General features: G+C 44.5%; 1 protein-coding gene across 1 annotated transcript in view; it reads left to right on the forward strand.

The window, feature by feature from the left end:
* The window catches only part of LOC142195260 (S-adenosyl-L-methionine-dependent tRNA 4-demethylwyosine synthase TYW1-like), a 119,716-nt gene extending 116,465 nt beyond the window's left edge, over positions 1 to 3,251 (forward strand). Inside the window, exon 16 of the mRNA XM_075264883.1 lies at positions 2,726 to 3,251. Within this exon, the coding sequence (XP_075120984.1) occupies positions 2,726 to 2,947 (222 nt within the window). The 3' untranslated portion in view covers positions 2,948 to 3,251. The remainder of the gene's footprint in view (positions 1 to 2,725) is intronic.
* The last annotated feature ends 15,217 nt before the right edge of the window (positions 3,252 to 18,468 follow it).

The following is an 18,468-nucleotide window of genomic DNA, read 5'->3' on the forward strand; positions in this document are numbered from 1 at the left end:
AAAAGTGGTTCATGTTATTTCCCCTTCATTGATGAAACATTCGGATAAAGCACTTTCCTTTTTAGCCAAATGATATACTTTGTTGCACAGTACACAAGCGCTATTCATGCATACCTCTTTTTATGTAGATATGTGCCATAGAATGACAATGGGTCACACTGGTTTATTTTTTTTTTGCCCAGTTTTTTATAGAAAGCTGCTGACTGCGATGTTTGACTTAGGTGGTATTATCTATTTACTGTATCTATTTCTTGTTTTAGCCGTCCCCTTCCATTTCAGCTGAGTAGCCTTACCTCCAGGCACTCATAGGCTCCCATAGAAACAGTGAGTTCTGGCCAATAACATGACCTGCCCCATTCAATGGCAGAATTCTCTGTTCAGCAGACCTCACTATACGGTGTAACAATACACTAAAGAATAACTTTTAGCAGAGATTAGCATTAGAGGGCTTGTCCAGTTTCAGACCAATATTGAGCCAAATGTTGAGACAGGTGTACAGGTCGCTACTAGACGGATGTCTGTACTGAGCCATGACTGTAGAAATCCGTGCACTTGTGTGTCCATCACATGACCATAGATTAATTTTTATGCCCTGGAAGTAAGCAAAATTTAATGTTCAAGCGGCAAATGGAATTGATACCGACAGTATATAAGAAAATTGTATTACATTTTATTATACAAACAATAACCCCTTTTATATTACCTCCTTCCTCATTTCATTTAGAAGATTTTTTTGTGGTTTTCAGTTTGGCATTTCTATCATACTGTAACATGGCATAAGACTGTTGTAATAGGTTCTACAGTGTCAAAAGTGTAATTGCTAGCGGAGGTTCAGCTCCTGTGACTTCTGTAGTGCAAGCGCATTGTTTGTAGGTTAATTGTCTTGTAGTTAATATTTTATAGTCAGTCTGATGACTGCTAACTTTCAGCGTTAGATTAAACAATTCAATATTGCTTTAGGAGATGTAATTTTAGACAAAATAACACACAACAAATGTAATACTTGTTATAAAGTATGTAGAAAGTATATATTGCTTGGATACGGATGACTAAACATTCTAATACAGAAGTTTTCAGTTGGAAGGATGTCAGCAATGGCAAACTATGGCCCAGTAATGGCAACCTGAGAGTCATGTGGCTCTCTTGATAGGTACATTCCTGTAGGACTGGCAAATATCAGTTTTGAGCTGATACATATATACATAATCAATATTTTTTTTTATGAAATTGCTATAATATTTAAACACTTTTTGGGCCATAGCATGCTATGAGTAAGGAGCAACAAGCCCTGAAACGCGTAAGCAGCCCAATATGTGGTGTTTTTTGTCTTTACTCTTATATTTTTGTGATTTTGTGTACATTTTTTCCAAGTGAATTTTCCGTTTCAGAAGATGTGGTTTTTTTTTTTTTTGTTTTTTGTTTTTTTTTTTTTTATTATTATTGTGCTATGGAGAATTAAAAGTTTTTTATATATACATTTTTTTGGTTTTCGGTTTCTTGTGCGTTGCTGGAAAAAAAAAATTCTATTATGGCACGTTGTGGCTCATTGTGTGGCTAAAATTTTCATTAAATGTGATATCTCATTAAAGATACTCCATAGGATGAGGATAGGTGTCACATTGCTGGGTGTTCAACCACTGGGTCGCCAAAAGATCAGCAGAATTTGGGGAATGAACGTCTCTTTGCACACTCTGTGAATAAAGCATCAAAGTGTTTGTGAGACCCTTCTCCATTCACTTCTATGGGGCTTCCAGAGATTGCAGTCACAGTAGCCCATAACAGTGAATGGACCAGCAGTCATGCAAGGGCACTGACCATTTGCAGAGAAGATGCTGGATGACCCAGCGATGTGATACTTTTCCCCTATCCTGTGGGACCACACAAGATGCACCACATACACCTATCTATGCCACAAATCTGATGTAGATGAGTTGAAATGTTCCCCCCTACTAAGTGAAATCACTGAGAGTTAGCGGCCATGAATTTGCCCGTGGTATGTTGGAGAAGTTTGCAGGTAAAAGCTACCAGATATCTTTTTTTGCCATGGCGATTTTTAAGTGAAAAACACGGCTGAATGTCGCTTAGGACATTGAGCAGTATTTTTGCTGTGAGTGTTGCTATTCCTTTTCAGCTTCTCTTCACTTGTAGCAAACTCATTACAATAAAAAAAAAAAAAAAAAAAAAAAAAGGCTGAAAAAAAGAATATCCTGTTTAGGAAACTATTGTTTAAGGGACAGTTAAGGGAGGGACGCCATTATAGTCTATGTGGTCCGTGTGCTTTCATAAGCTCACTGCTTGCCAATGCGTTCAGTAATATGTTCGGGGTGGCCCCCATGCAGACTCCCCGAACGGATTACCGAACACAGATGTGAACCAGGCCTTAAAGCTATCTGAATTTTATATTTATATTTTCCTGCAGTGCTAGTACAGTGTTTATTGTTTTTGTTTGTTTTCAGTTTTTAGGGTAAAATGAGTAGTTTGCTCTTGTTGCTCTCATAGATTGTAAGCCCTCCGGGCAGAGCCCTCTACCCCATTGTGCCAGTCGGTCACTGTTAGTATTATATCTGTTAGTATATTTTGTGTACGGTATGTAACCCTCAAATGTAAAGCACCATGGAATTAATGGTGCTATATAAATAAACAATAATAATAATTAAAAAAAAAAAAAAAAATTGTTGTAAGCTCATCTTAATATCCTCTCGTGTTAATATTTTGTCTCCAACAGTTCAAGATTGATAATGAGTGGTGGACTTGGATTGATTATGAGAGATTCCAAGAACTGATCCGCACATATGAGAAGACTGGAGGCGAAGCGACATTTACAGCCTTGGACTACATTGCAAAAACCCCCAGCTGGGCTCTCTTTGGCTCCAATGAAAGGGGATTTGATCCTGTAGATACACGTTTTCAAAGGAAAAATAAAACCAAGGACATCTCTGGGTGCTAGCTGACATTCATAGTCCTTGAGAACTTTGAGCCTATTTGACTCTATTTTGCTTTACTATTAGATTCCTATGTGTTGTCCATGAATTTTAAAAAGAAAATAGAAAAATGTAAGACTTGAAATAAAATGAAATATTTTAACCTATGAATTTCATACTGTACTTTCAGGAGAAACCCAAATTGCTTTTTATTTGGGACATTAGGTCAGATTATTATACTATGGAAACTTTTTTTTTTTGTGAGATTGGGAAATGTACTATGATGAAACCTTTTCTGTTGGATTCCTCATGCACTGGGAGATAATTGTATTAAACGTTTATTGCTTATTTTAGCTTGTGGATTAATTTTTCTATAATATTTCTTGTCATTGTCACAAAATTTTTTAAATATTTGGCCACTAGTGAATTCACGATAGGTAGTTCATTTTTCTCCAGTCCAATACAGGGATGGCTTGTTATCATTCACCTTTTTCTCAGTTAAGGATTGGGGTTACAAAGACAGATGACATTCATACCATGGAAAGAAAAGGTAAAAAAAAAAAAAAAAAAACTTGAGCTGGGTATATGAAAAGATAGAAAAATAAAACTTTCATTTAGCCAGTTACATACACATTAAAACATACAAAACCTATACAACATTAAACATATATTTGAGCATAAACTGGAAAGAAAAAAGGGAAAAAATGTGTGCGGACCGTTATTTAGAATATTTAGGATATTCAGTCTATAGTCTAAATGAATACATTGTGAAGATCAAAATAATCAATCATTCCCAGGAAGATCCTAAAATAACCTAATATTTATTAATAAAGGCTAATAACTAGAGATGAGCGAACACTAAAATGTTCGAAATTCGATTCAAACAGCCGCTCAATGTTCGTGTGTTCGAACGGGTTTCGAACCCCATTAAAACCTCTATCAAAGTGGGAAAATACCTGGAAACCTTCTTTACTCCCAAAATGGATGGACACAAACCCCAATTTAAGCTCAACAAACAGTAACAACCACCCCTTTAAATCACGTTCCCCATGACAACCACAAATGGAATAGGCAATGGGAATTCCAAAAGCCCTCACCCTTAACTATCATTTTGAGTGTGTGTGTGTGTGTGTGTGTGTGTGTGTGTGTGTGTGAGATGTGGTAAGACCTTCCAAAATTCACTTTTTTAGCACTTAACATGAGCCCTTCCAAACAAAGTTACAGGACCTTAAGCTGAGCTACCAGCAGAGATTGAGGCCCTTGGCATGAGTAGAGCCTTGCACCAGCAGTGTTTTTGGCACTTAGGGTGAGTTGAGCCTTGTACCAGCGTGTGTCCCTTAACATCAGGCGGGCCCTAAGTTCTGCGCTTTGCACAAAAGTTCCACATTAACTAGGCTGAATGGTACAAAGATTAGTAGGCCCGAGAACCAGGAACAGGTCTTGCAATGGCTGTCGGATAACGCTTAAAGCACATTGTCCACCAGCCAGTCAGCCTCTACCTCCTCTTACCCAACAGTCTTGTCCTCCTTCCACCCAAAATTCCCAATCTTCCCAGAACAATAACCCCAACTGTCCCTGCTCCCCAGAGCTGTTCTCCCTTCCTTTGACTGTACCGCAACCTGCCCCTCCATTTCGCGATTCCACGGACCTAACAGACGAGTATCTGTGTCCAGATGCTCAAACACTAGAGTCTCCTCCATTCCATCTCCGGTCGATTTGGTGGTGGATGACCAGCAACCCACCCTCATCGACGACGATGAGACGCAGTTGCTGTCAGGGCAGCCAGTTGACATGCGCATTGTGCAGGAGGAGGAGGCGAGACAGGAGTTGGAAGAGGAGGTGGTGGAAGACGAGGACACCGACCCCACCTGGACAAGGCGGATGTCAAGCTGGGAAAGTAGTGTGGATGTTGAGGCAGGTGCAGCACCAAAAAGGGTAGCTAGAGGCAGAGACATGTCCAGAGGCAGAGGTCAGCTGCTTTGCCGAAGCCAGGCCAGACCCGGAATGTCCGAAGATGTTCCCTTTTGTACCCAGCCCAGAAAAACTCCCCCATCGAGGGCACGTTTCTTGAAGGTGTAGAGTTTTTTCAAGGAATGCGCCGAGGACAGATAGTGTCATCTACACAATTTGCCTCTCGAAATCGAGTAGGGGCCCTGAGAAGAGCAACCTGTCCACCACTTCAATGCACCGTCATTTGGAATCCAAGCAATGGAATCAGTGGCAGGCAGCAACGGCAGGACAAACGTCGCCCGCCGTTCATGCCACTGCCTCTGCTCACAGTGCTGGCGATGCACTCCAGAGGACGAGCCAGGACATCACTTCATCTGCCTCCGCCACTTTGTTGACTTCTCCCTCATCCTCCCCTGTTTCTGTCTTATCTCCTTCTCCTGCACCATCAAAGGCACCATCAGGCGCTTCTTTACAACAACCCACCATCTCTCAGACATTGGAGCGCCGGCAGAAATACACCGCTAACCACCCACCCACGCAAGCCTAGAACGCCAACATCGCTAAACTGCTGGCCTAGGAGAGGTTGGCGTTCCGGCTTGTTGAAACTCCCGCCTTCCCGGACCTGATGGCAACTGTGGCACCTCACTATGCCGTCCCTAGCCGTCACAACTTCTCCCGGTGTGGCGTCCCCGCCTTGCACCAGCACGTGTCACTCAACATCAGGTGGGCCCTTAGTTCCGCGCTTTGCTGCAAGGTCCACTTGACCACCGACACTTGGACAAGCGCCTGTGGTCAGGGATGCTGCTTATCTTTAAGGACAGGCAGGGTGAATGTGGTGGAGTCTGGTCCCAGGGTGCAAACTGAGGTACCCTATCTCCTCTCCCAGGCCAAAATTCATGGCAGGAGTAGACTGAAACCCTACGACGCTGCAACCTCCACCCCAGCTACTAGCGGCAAACGCTAAAACACTGGTGTGGGGAGACGTCAGCAGGCGGTGCTGAAGCTCATCAGCTTGGGGGACAGACAGCACAGTGCCTCCGAGGTCAGGGATGCCATCCTGGCTGAGATGGCATTTTTTTTTCCCTGCTACACCTGGGGCCTGGCATTTTTGCGCCTGTGATAATGGCTGGAACCTGGTAGCGGCTCTGGAGCTTGCCAGCCTCCAACACGTTCCATGTTTGGCCCACGTCTAACCTAGTGGTGCAAAGTTTTTTGAAAACATACCCAAATGTACCGAAGCTACTGTTGAAAATGCGGCGCTTGTGCGCCCACTTTTGCAAGTGCACAGGAGTCGCTGCTAGCCTAAAAACACTCTAGCAAGGCCTACATCTGTCCAAACACAGGTTGTTGTCCGTCATTCACACACGCTGAAACCCTACAATACCATATCTTGAGCAGGGTGTGTGAGCTGCACAGACCTTTGATGGAGTTCCATCTACAAAACCCAAGGGTTCCTCAAAGTCAGCTCCCAAAGGTTCTGCACCATGAGTTTCCAGGGGTGGCAGAGTTATGGCTAGGGGCAGAGGCATGGATAGGGATGATGTCTAGGGGCAAAAGCAGTGTGGATGTGGAGGCAAGCTAAGCAGGAAAAACTGGGGGTACAAGCTAAGGCATCGACTGGGGTGATGTCTAGGGGCAAAAGCAGTGTGGATGTGGAGGCAAGCTAAGCAGGGAAAAAGGTGGCTAGAGGCAAAGGGATGTCCAGAGGCAGAAGACAGCTGCATGACAGAAGCTAGACCTGAGCCAGCAAGGCCCAAGATGCCCTCTTTTCTAGCTTCCTTAGAAAAATTCCCCCATCGAGGCCACGTTCCTCGCTGGGGGAGATCATTTCTAAATGTATAGGTCGAGGACAAACTGAGTGTGGTTTACACACTTTGCAATGCGACTCCCCATCTCCCAGGCGTTTCATTCCAGGCTAAAGTACAGCACAACCCACCCACATGCCCAAGGCTTCAATGGCCTCATCTCAAAAATTCTGGCCCAGGAGATGTTGGGATCCCAGCTTGTGGACACTCTGCCCTTTTTGGGCCTGCTGGCTACTGCGCCACCTCACTGTGCCGTCCACACCAGCACTTTTCCCCAAACATGAGGCGGTCCCTAAGTTCAGCGCTTTGCCCAAAAGATCCACGTGACCAGCTACAAATGGACAAGTGCATGCGGACAGGGACGCTACCTTTCAATCTTGGCACAGTGGTTGAATGTACTTGAGGCATGGACCGGGTCGCAAAATGTGGTGGACTGACTTGTCTCCCCACACAACATTCCTGGGAGGAGGGCTGAAACACCACCCTCCTCCGCTGTTAAATTGACCCCAGCTACGAGCTGGAAACGCTGCAACACTGGTGTGGGGAGACGTCAGCGGGCCGTGCTGAAGCTCATCAGCTTGGGGGCCAGACAGCACACTGCCTACAAAGTGAGTCATGCCATCCTCGATGAGACGGCAATGTGGTTTTTGCCACTGCACCTGGGCCCAGGCATGTTGTCATGTGTGATAATGGCCGTAACCTGGGATCGGCTCTGTAGCTTGGCAGCCTGCAACATATTCCATGCCTGGGCCACGTTTTTATCTCATTGCTGCTAATCTTTTGAAAAAGGTGCCCCAATGTTCCTGAGCTACTGGTGAAAGTGTGGCGCTTGTGCGGATAGTTTTTAAAGTCTATAGTTGCCGCTGCTAGCCTCTATGCTTTCCTACAACGCCTGTACCTGCTGGAACAACGGCTGTTGTGCGACGTCTCCACACTGCTGGCACTAAACATATCATGTGTTGAGCAGAGTGTGTGAGCAGCACAGACCTTTGATGTAGTTCCAACTCCAAAACCCTAGGGTTCGTCAAAGTCAACTCCCTCAGTTGCTCAACCATGAGTGGCCATGGGTGGCAGACTTATGTGAAATCCCATCCCATCCATTGCACTGGACACGAAACATTAGCATGCGCTCAGCACAACTTCGGATATGGTAGCTGCGTTAAGCAGGGTGCAGGGTACAACACAGACCAGGCCCGAGCACCAGGAACAGGTGTTAGAAATACTGCAGCATCCGCCATTTCCTTCCAATTTTGGGGTTTTGGACCCGCCACCGACTTGTCTGGACCTAAGTGGGGATCATGAGACACAGTTGCCATCAGGGCAAGCTGTAGTCATGTGCGGTTTGCAGTAAGGGGCCAGTGCGCAATTGGAAGAGGAGTTGGTGGATGAAGAGGCCACCGACCCCACATGGACAGGGGTGATGTCTAGGGGCTAAAGCAGTGTAGATGTAGAGGGAAGCTAAATCAACAAAAAACCTGGGTAGAAGCAAAGGCATAAACTGGGGTGATGTTTAGGGGCTAAAGCAGTGTAGATGTGGAGGGAAGCTAATTCAACAACAAAAAACAGGGTAGAAGCAAAGGCATAAACTGGGGTGATGTTTAGGGGCTAAAGCAGTGTAGATGTGGAGGGAAGCTAATTCAACAAAAAAAACAGGGTAGAAGCAAAGGCATAAACTGGGGTGATGTTTAGGGGCTAAAGCAGTGTAGATGTGGAGGGAAGCTAATTCAACAAAAAAACCAGGGTAGAAGCAAAGGCATAAACTGGGGTGATGTTTAGGGGTGAAAGCAGTGTAGATGTGGAGGGAAGCTAAGCAGCAAAAACAGTGGGTAGAAGCAAAGGCATGCAAAACTCTACCCTGTTGGAAGACTTATTCCTAGGTCTGGAACACGTTAATGGCCCCCCTGGACAAATTACTGCCACTCAGGGGCCTAGTGTCACCAGGAGGGACAAGTATAGGCGCATGTTGTGGGAATACCTGGCCGACACCAGCTCTGTCCTCTCCGATCCCTCTGTGCTCTACAGCCTACACTTATTTTCTCATCTTTTTTTCTGCACTGCACATCTCTTGCCTGCTTCCTTTGGGATCTTACAAGTGGTGGTCCACTTCCAAAGATGGTAATTTCACTAGACAGTGTAACGGGAGTAGCTGAGGGATCGCTGTCTTAACCACTTTTTGGCACAAAATTAACTTCCAAAGCCAAATATGGTGCAAGTATATGATGCAAGGACACCTACACACCTATCTCTGACACATTGGGGAGTTCACCCTCATGCGCCCTTTTGGCCTGCACCATCATGCGCCTCTTCCCAGCCACTCCACATTTCCCAAGCTTTTCATTGCAGGCAGAAGTACAACACAACCCACCCCCATGCCCAAGCCTTTAACAGCCTCATCGATAAACTGCTGGCCCTGGAGATGTTGGTGTTTGTTTATGCTTCTGGAGACCCAGACCTTCCGTCAGCAGATGGCAGCTGGGGCACCTCCCTATGCTGGGCCTAGCCGTTACTACTTCTCTTGGTGTGCTGTCCCTGCCTTGCGCCTGCATGTGTCCCATAACATCAGTCGGGCCCAGAGCTCTGCGCTTTGCTGCAAGGTCCACTTGACCACCGACACATGGACAAGCGCCTGTGGTCAGGGATGCTGCAGTGCTTATCTTTAATGACAGGCAGGGTGAATGTGGTGGAGTCTGGTCCCCGGTGCAAACTGGGGTGGCCTATCTCCTCTCCCAGGCCAAAATTCATGGCAGGAGTAGACTGAAACCCTACGATGCTGCAACCTCCACCCCAGCTACTAGCGGAAAACACTGTAACACTGGCGTGGGGAGATGTCAGCAGGCCGTGCTGAAACTCATCAGCTTGGGGGACAGACAGCACAGTGCCTCCGAGGTCAGGGATGCCATCCTGGCTGAGATGGCATTTTTTTTTCCCTGCTACACCTGGGGCCTGGCATTTTTGCGCCTGTGATAATGGCTGGAACCTGGTAGCAGATCTGGAGCTTGCCAGACTCAAACACGGTCCACGCATGGCCCACGTTTTCCAACTTGTTGGTGCCATGTTTCTTTGAAACCTACACCATTGTGCCTGATATACAGGTCAAAGTGGGGCCATTTTCGTAAGTGAGAACTAGCCTCTGCTAGGCAGAAAACATTCAGAGCACACTCCTCTCATCTTCGCACCGTTGGCTGGCGGAGGAAGACGAGGGGGTTGGAGTGGCATCTGATGTCCCTGTCCCACACGAGGCTAGAGGGTGCACTTCAGTGCATCCCATTGCTTCACCACAAATGGTGTGAAGGGGAGTGGAAAATGGAGGAAATGGAGAGTGACCCTTACAGTTGGGGCCAGCAAAGGTATGCCAAGTAACACACTGGCACACATGGCTGACTTCATCTTGGGTTGCTTTTCAACACATATTTCACATCATGAAGAACAAATAATACTGGATTTTTACAAGCCTCGAACCCCGGTCTAGGTCTAATGTCTGTTCCTTTCTTATAATAGGGGAGAGGGAAAAAAAATTACTTCAGTGATACGTTTAGCGTACATAGACTGACTATTAATGTGTATCCCACTTAGTGTTGTTAGGGTTACACACCGTCACAACCTGGCTAAAGCTTCTATAGCTGTTAATAAAGTCAACATAACTTTACAGTATCCAAAAAGACAGCTGGTACCGACAGAGAGCAAGACAAATGTCAACCAAAGCTGTGAGCTCTGAACACCCACAGTGACTTTGGCGTCATCATCATTATAAGGGAGCGGGTGGTAATAAATAACTTGGCAGTGCCTAAAACCCAAAAAGCTTATACAACTATATTTACATTAAGATACACAAATGACACTTTTCAGTAGCATGTCATGAGACAAGCTGATAAGATCTTCCTTTGTGCAGTGCTATTTGAAAGTTAAACGCTGCCTTTATTTTAATTCTGGAGAAGGTGCAGACATTAGATTTAGAACATGTTGTCTTCATTGTCCAAATCCTCTATATAGGTAATGTGTTTTTCGGGCCGAGCTGTCTGGGAACGAGCTGGTGCAGCACTGACAACCTGGGTGAATATGGCAAGAGCCTGAGATGTAGGGTGAATGAATCCCCAAATTATTTGGGGAATTTCCACTCAGAAACTGGCACTATATACCAATAGCAAAAATTGTGGGTGCACGTAACCCCCATATATTCTTTGAATTCCCAGTCAGACAATGGCACTATATACCAGTAGCAAAAATTGTGGGTGCACGTAACCCCAATATATTCTTTGAATTCCCAGTGAGACAATGGCACTATATACCAGTAGCAAAAATTGTGGGTGCACGTAACCCCAATATATTCTTTGAATTACCAGTCAGAAACTGGCACTATATAGCAGTAGCAAAAATTGTGGGTGCACATAACCCCAATATATTCTTTGAATTCCCAGTCAGACAATGGCACTATATACCAGTAGCAAAAATTGTGGGTGCACGTAACCCCAATATATTCTTTGAATTACCAGTCAGAAACTGGCACTACATACCAGAAGCAAAAATTGTGGGTGCACGTAACCCCCATATATTCTTTGAATTCCCAGTCAGACAATGGCACTATATACCAGTAGAAAAAATTGTGGGTTCACATAAACCCAATATATTCTTTGAATTCCCAGTGAGACAATGGCACTATATACCAGTAGCAAAAATTGTGGGTGCACGTAACCCCAATATATTCTTTGAATTACCAGTCAGAAACTGGCACTATATAGCAGTAGCAAAAATTGTGGGTGCACGTAACCCCAATATATTCTTTGAATTCCCAGTCAGACAATGGCACTATATACCAGTAGCAAAAATTGTGGGTGCACGTAACCCCAATATATTCTTTGAATTACCAGTCAGAAACTGGCACTATATAGCAGTAGCAAAAATTGTGGGTGCACATAACCCCAATATATTCTTTGAATTCCCAGTCAGACAATGGCACTATATACCAGTAGCAAAAATTGTGGGTGCATGTAACCCCCATATATTCTTTGAATTCCCAGTCAGACAATGGCACTATATACCAGTAGCAAAAATTGTGGGTGCACATAAACCCAATATATTCTTTGAATTCCCAGTGAGACAATGGCACTATATACCAGTAGCAAAAATTGTGGGTGCACGTAACCCCAATATATTCTTTGAATTCCCAGTGAGACAATGGTACTATATACCAGTAGCAAAAATTGTGGGTGCACGTAACCCCAATATATTCTTTGAATTACCAGTCAGAAACTGGCACTATATAGCAGTAGCAAAAATTGTGGGTGCACATAAACCCAATATATTCTTTGAATTCCCAGTCAGACAATGGCACTATATACCAGTAGCAAAAATTGTGGGTGCACGTAACCCCAATATATTCTTTGAATTACCAGTCAGAAACTGGCACTATATAGCAGTAGCAAAAATTGTGGGTGCACATAACCCCCATATATTCTTTGAATTCCCAGTCAGACAATGGCACTATATACCAGTAGCAAAAATTGTGGGTGCACGTAACCCCAATATATTCTTTGAATTACCAGTCAGAAACTGGCACTATATAGCAGTAGCAAAAATTGTGGGTGCACATAACCCCAATATATTCTTTGAATTCCCAGTCAGACAATGGCACTATATACCAGTAGCAAAAATTGTGGGTGCACGTAACCCCCATATATTCTTTGAATTCCCAGTCAGACAATGGCACTATATACCAGTAGCAAAAATTGTGGGTGCACGTAACCCCAATATATTCTTTGAATTACCAGTCAGAAACTGGCACTACATACCAGAAGCAAAAATTGTGGGTGCACGTAACCCCCATATATTCTTTGAATTCCCAGTCAGACAATGGCACTATATACCAGTAGAAAAAATTGTGGGTTCACATAAACCCAATATATTCTTTGAATTCCCAGTGAGACAATGGCACTATATACCAGTAGCAAAAATTGTGGGTGCACGTAACCCCAATATATTCTTTGAATTACCAGTAAGAAACTGGCACTATATAGCAGTAGCAAAAATTGTGGGTGCACATAAACCCAATATATTCTTTGAATTCCCAGTCAGACAATGGCACTATATACCAGTAGCAAAAATTGTGGGTGCACATAAACCCAATATATTCTTTGAATTCCCAGTCAGACAATGGCACTATATACCAGTAGCAAAAATTGTGGGTGCACGTAACCCCAATATATTCTTTGAATTACCAGTCAGAAACTGGCACTATATAGCAGTAGCAAAAATTGTGGGTGCACATAACCCCAATATATTCTTTGAATTCCCAGTCAGACAATGGCACTATATACCAGTAGTAAAAATTGTGGGTGCACGTAACCCCCATATATTCTTTGAATTCCCAGTGAGACAATGGCACTATATACCAGTAGCAAAAATTGTGGGTGCACATAAACCCAATATATTCTTTGAATTCCCAGTGAGACAATGGCACTATATACCAGTAGCAAAAATTGTGGGTGCACGTAACCCCAATATATTCTTTGAATTCCCAGTGAGACAATGGCACTGTATAGCAGCAGCAAAAATTGTGGGTGCACGTAACCCCCATATATTCTTTGAATTCCCAGTCAGACAATGGCACTATATACCAGTAGCAAAAATTGTGGGTGCACGTAACCCCAATATATTCTTTGAATTACCAGTCAGAAACTGGCACTATATAGCAGTAGCAAAAATTGTGGGTGCACATAAACCCAATATATTCTTTGAATTCCCAGTCAGACAATGGCACTATATACCAGTAGCAAAAATTGTGGGTGCACATAACCCCAATATATTCTTTGAATTCCCAGTGAGACAATGGCACTATATACCAGTAGCAAAAATTGTGGGTGCACGTAACCCCAATATATTCTTTGAATTCCCAGTGAGACAATGGCACTATATACCAGTAGCAAAAATTGTGGGTGCACGTAACCCCAATATATTCTTTGAATTACCAATCAGAAACTGGCACTATATAGCAGTAGCAAAAATTGTGGGAGCACGTAACCCCAATATATTCTTTGAATTCCCAGTGAGACAATGGCACTATATACCAGTAGCAAAAATTGTGGGTGCACGTAACCCCAATATATTCTTTGAATTCCCAGTGAGACAATGGCACTATATACCAGTAGCAAAAATTGTGGGTGCACGTAACCCCAATATATTCTTTGAATTCCCAGTGAGACAATGGCACTATATACCAGTAGCAAAAATTGTGGGTGCACGTAACCCCAATATATTCTTTGAATTCCCAGTGAGACAATGGCACTATATACCAGTAGCAAAAATTGTGGGTGCACGTAACCCCAATATATTCTTTGAATTCCCAGTCAGACAATGACACTATATACCAGTAGCAAAAATTGTGGGTGCACGTAACCCCCATATATTCTTTGAATTCCCAGTGAGACAATGGCACTGTATAGCAGTAGCAAAAATTGTGGGTGCACGTAACCCCCATATATTCTTTGAATTACCAGTCAGAAACTGGCACTATATAGCAGTAGCAAAAATTGTGGGTGCACGTAACCCCCATATATTCTTTGAATTCCCAGTGAGACAATGGCACTATATACCAGTAGCAAAAATTGTGGGTGCACGTAACCCCAATATATTCTTTGAATTACCAGTCAGAAACTGGAACTATATAGCAGTAGCAAAAATTGTGGGTGCACGTAACCCCAATATATTCTTTGAATTCCCAGTCAGAAACTGGCACTATATACCAGTAGCAAAAATTGTGGGTGCACATAACCCCCATATATTCTTTGAATTCCCAGTGAGACAATGGCACTGTATAGCAGTAGCAAAAATTGTGGGTGCACGTAACCCCCATATATTCTTTGAATTCCCAGTGAGACAATGGCACTATATAGCAGTAGCAAAAATTGTGGGTGCACGTAACCCCCATATATTCTTTGAATTCCCAGTGAGACAATGGCACTATATAGCAGTAGCAAAAATTGTGGGTGTATATAGCCCCAATTCTATTGCTAGGGGACTTGCAGGGTATTTCTGAGGTGAAGGTGGGGGGGCACACCGTTGGAACGGGGATTTGGGGTGTATAGATGGGGTATACGGGAATACACTGTCAGTGTGTTCCATTCAGGATCCTGGGAAAGCTGGGTTGCGGCGATTGAGCCCGTCAGTGCCACGTTACACTGACAAGCTTCTCCCTGGAATTGAAGTGATATGTAACCCCAATATATTCTTTGAATTCCCAGTGAGACAATGGCACTATATGGCAGTAGCAAAAATAGTGGGTGTATATAGCCCCAATTCTATTGCTAGGGGACTTGCAGGGTATTTCTGGGGTGAAGGTGGGGGGGCACACCGTTGGAACGGGTATCGGGGGTATATATCGGGTATACGGGAATACACTGTCAGTGTATTCCATTCAGGATCCTGGGAAAGCTGGGTTGCGGCAATTGAGCCCGTCAGTGCCACGTTACACTGACAAGCTTCTCCCTGGAATTTAGCTCTTATAAGAGCTGTTGGTTGTCTTCTCCTTCCTATCCTAGCCTGTCCCTGCCTACTCAGAATCTAAGCCCTAGCTAACTGGACGGAAACCTCCGTCCCCGGTGAATTGCAAGCTCAGAATGACGCGAAGCTGGGCGTCGCTGTTCTTTTAAATTAGAGGTCACATGTTTTCGGCAGCCAATGGGTTTTGCCTACTTTTTTCAACGTCACCGGTGTCGTAGTTCCTGTCCCACCTACCCTGCGCTGTTATTGGAGCAAAAAAGGCGCCAGGGAAGGTGGGAGGGGAATCGAGTAATGGCGCACTTTACCACGCGGTGTTCGATTCGATTCGAACATGCCGAACAGCCTAATATCCGATCGAACATGAGTTCGATAGAACACTGTTCGCTTATCTCTACTAATAACACACTGATAAAATATTTTGTACTTCTACAAGTCCATAATGGCCTCTCTCAAATGCTTATATTTAGATCTCTGATCCCTGCACTTTGGCCCTTAGAGTGTGAGTTTATCTCAATAGGAACAAATATAATGGATTTGAAAGTTATGTGCATGAATATCGCAAGAAAAAACAAATTTTGTGTGGGGATTTTTTGCACATTAAAAACTTAACTTTTATTGATTACTATTAAAAGTTGTATATCAAAACAACAGAAAACAAATAAATGTTCCTAAAAGCTGTGTGTGGTTTACTGTGTATTTTCAAAAGTTCCACCTCCCAGAATATACACAAATAGGTACTTAATCCTCACTAAGCAATGTTCCTGACCTTAGTTTTGCAGACAGGAAAACTGAATTAGCTACTTGCTTTCTATTGCATATTCAGCTGGACTTAAGAGGACTAATTTCCCAGATATCTCACAACCGACTAGAAATATTGTTCTCGGGCTGGATAGTAAACAGTATTGAATATTCCTGACATATAGCTATTAGAGATGAGCGAACAGTGTTCTATCGAACTCATGTTCGATCGGATATTAGGCTGTTCGGCATGTTCGAATCGAATCGAACACCGCGTGGTAAAGTGCGCCATTACTCGATTCCCCTCCCACCTTCCCTGGCGCCTTTTTTGCTCCAATAACAGCGCAGGGTAGGTGGGACAGGAACTACGACACCGGTGACGTTGAAAAAAGTAGGCAAAACCCATTGGCTGCCGAAAACATGTGACCTCTAATTTAAAAGAACAGCGCCGCCCAGCTTCGCGTCATTCTGAGCTTGCAATTCACCGAGGACGGAGGTTTCCGTCCAGTTAGCTAGGGCTTAGATTCTGGGTAGGCAGGGACAGGCTAGGATAGGAAGGAGAAGACAACCAACAGTTCTTATAAGAGCTAAATTCCAGGGAGAAGCTTGTCAGTGTAACGTGGCACTGACGGGCTCAATCGCCGCAACCCAGCTTTCCCAGGATCCTGAATGGAATACACTGTCAGTGTATTCCCGTATACCCGATATATACCCCCGATACCCGTTCCAACGGTGTGCACCCCCACCTTCACCCCAGAAATACCCTGCAAGTCCCCTAGCAATAGAATTGGGGCTATATACACCCACTATTTTTGCTACTGCCATATAGTGCCATTGTCTCACTGGGAATTCAAAGAATATATTGGGCTTACATATAACTTCAATTCCAGGGAGAAGCTTGTCAGTGTAACGTGGCACTGACGGGCTCAATCGCCGCAACCCAGCTTTCCCAGGATCCTGAATGGAATACACTGACAGTGTATTCCCGTATACCCGATATATACCCCCGATACCCGTTCCAACGGTGTGCCCCCCCACCTTCACCCCAGAAATACACTGCAAGTCCCCTAGCAATAGAATTGGGGCTATATACACCCACTATTTTTGCTACAGCCATATAGTGCCATTGTCTGACTGGTAATTCAAAGAATATATTGGGGTTACGTGCACCCACAATTTTTGCTACTGGTATATAGTGCCATTGTCTGACTGGGAATTCAAAGAATATATTGGGGTTACAAATACCCTCAGTTCTTGCTACTGCCATATAGTGCCAGTTTCTGACTGGTAATTCAAAGAATATATTGGGGTTACGTGGGAGCCTCTAAAAACTGGGGTTTTTAGAGTCTCCCTCCACCATGAATTGGTCCAAACTGGGGTTTTTAGAGGCTCCCTCCACCATGAATTGGTCCAAACTGGGGTTTTTAGAGGCTCCCTCCACCATGAATTTGCCCAAACTGGGCTGTTTAGAGGCTCCCTCCACCATGAATTGGTCCAAACTGGGGTTTTTAGAGGCTCCCTCCACCATGAATTGGTCCAAACTGGGGGTTTTTAGAGGCTCCCTCCACCATGAATTTGCCCAAACTGGGCTGTTTAGAGGCTCCCTCCACCATGAATTGGTCCAAACTGGGGTTTTTAGAGGCTCCCTCCACCATGAATTGGTCCAAACTGGGGTTTTTAGAGGCTCCCTCCACCATGAATTGGTTCAAACTGGGGTTTTTAGAGGCTCCCTCCACCATGAATTTGCCCAAACTGGGCTGTTTAGAGGCTCCCTCCACCATGAATTTGCCCAAACTGGGCTGTTTAGAGGCTCCCTCCACCATGAATTGGTCCAAACTGGGGTTTTTAGAGGCTCCCTCCACCATGAATTGGTCCAAACTGGGGGTTTTTAGAGGCTCCCTCCACCATGAATTTGCCCAAACTGGGCTGTTTAGAGGCTCCCTCCATCATGAATTGGTCCAAACTGGGGTTTTTAGAGGCTCCCTCCACCATGAATTGGTCCAAACTGGGGTTTTTAGAGGCTCCCTCCACCATGAATTGGTCCAAACTGGGGTTTTTAGAGGCTCCCTCCACCATGAATTGGTCCAAACTGGGGTTTTTAGAGGCTCCCTCCAACATGAATTGGTCCAAACTGGGGTTTTTTAGAGGCTCCCTCCACCATGAATTTGCCCAAACTGGGCTGTTTAGAGGCTCCCTCCACCATGAATTGGTCCAAACTGGGGTTTTTAGAGGCTCCCTCCACCATGAATTGGTCCAAACTGGGGTTTTTAGAGGCTCCCTCCACCATGAATTGGTCCAAACTGGGGTTTTTTAGAGGCTCCCTCCACCATGAATTTGCCCAAACTGGGCTGTTTAGAGGCTCCCTCCACCATGAATTGGTCCAAACTGGGGTTTTTAGAGGCTCCCTCCACCATGAATTGGTCCAAACTGGGGTTTTTAGAGGCTCCCTCCACCATGAATTGGTCCAAACTGGGGGTTTTTAGAGGCTCCCTCTACCATGAATTTGCCCAAACTGGGCTGTTTAGAGGCTCCCTCCACCATGAATTGGTCCAAACTGGGGT

The sequence above is a fragment of the Leptodactylus fuscus genome, chromosome 2, assembly GCF_031893055.1.
Source record: "Leptodactylus fuscus isolate aLepFus1 chromosome 2, aLepFus1.hap2, whole genome shotgun sequence".
In the NCBI taxonomy this organism is placed as follows: Eukaryota; Metazoa; Chordata; class Amphibia; order Anura; family Leptodactylidae; genus Leptodactylus; species Leptodactylus fuscus.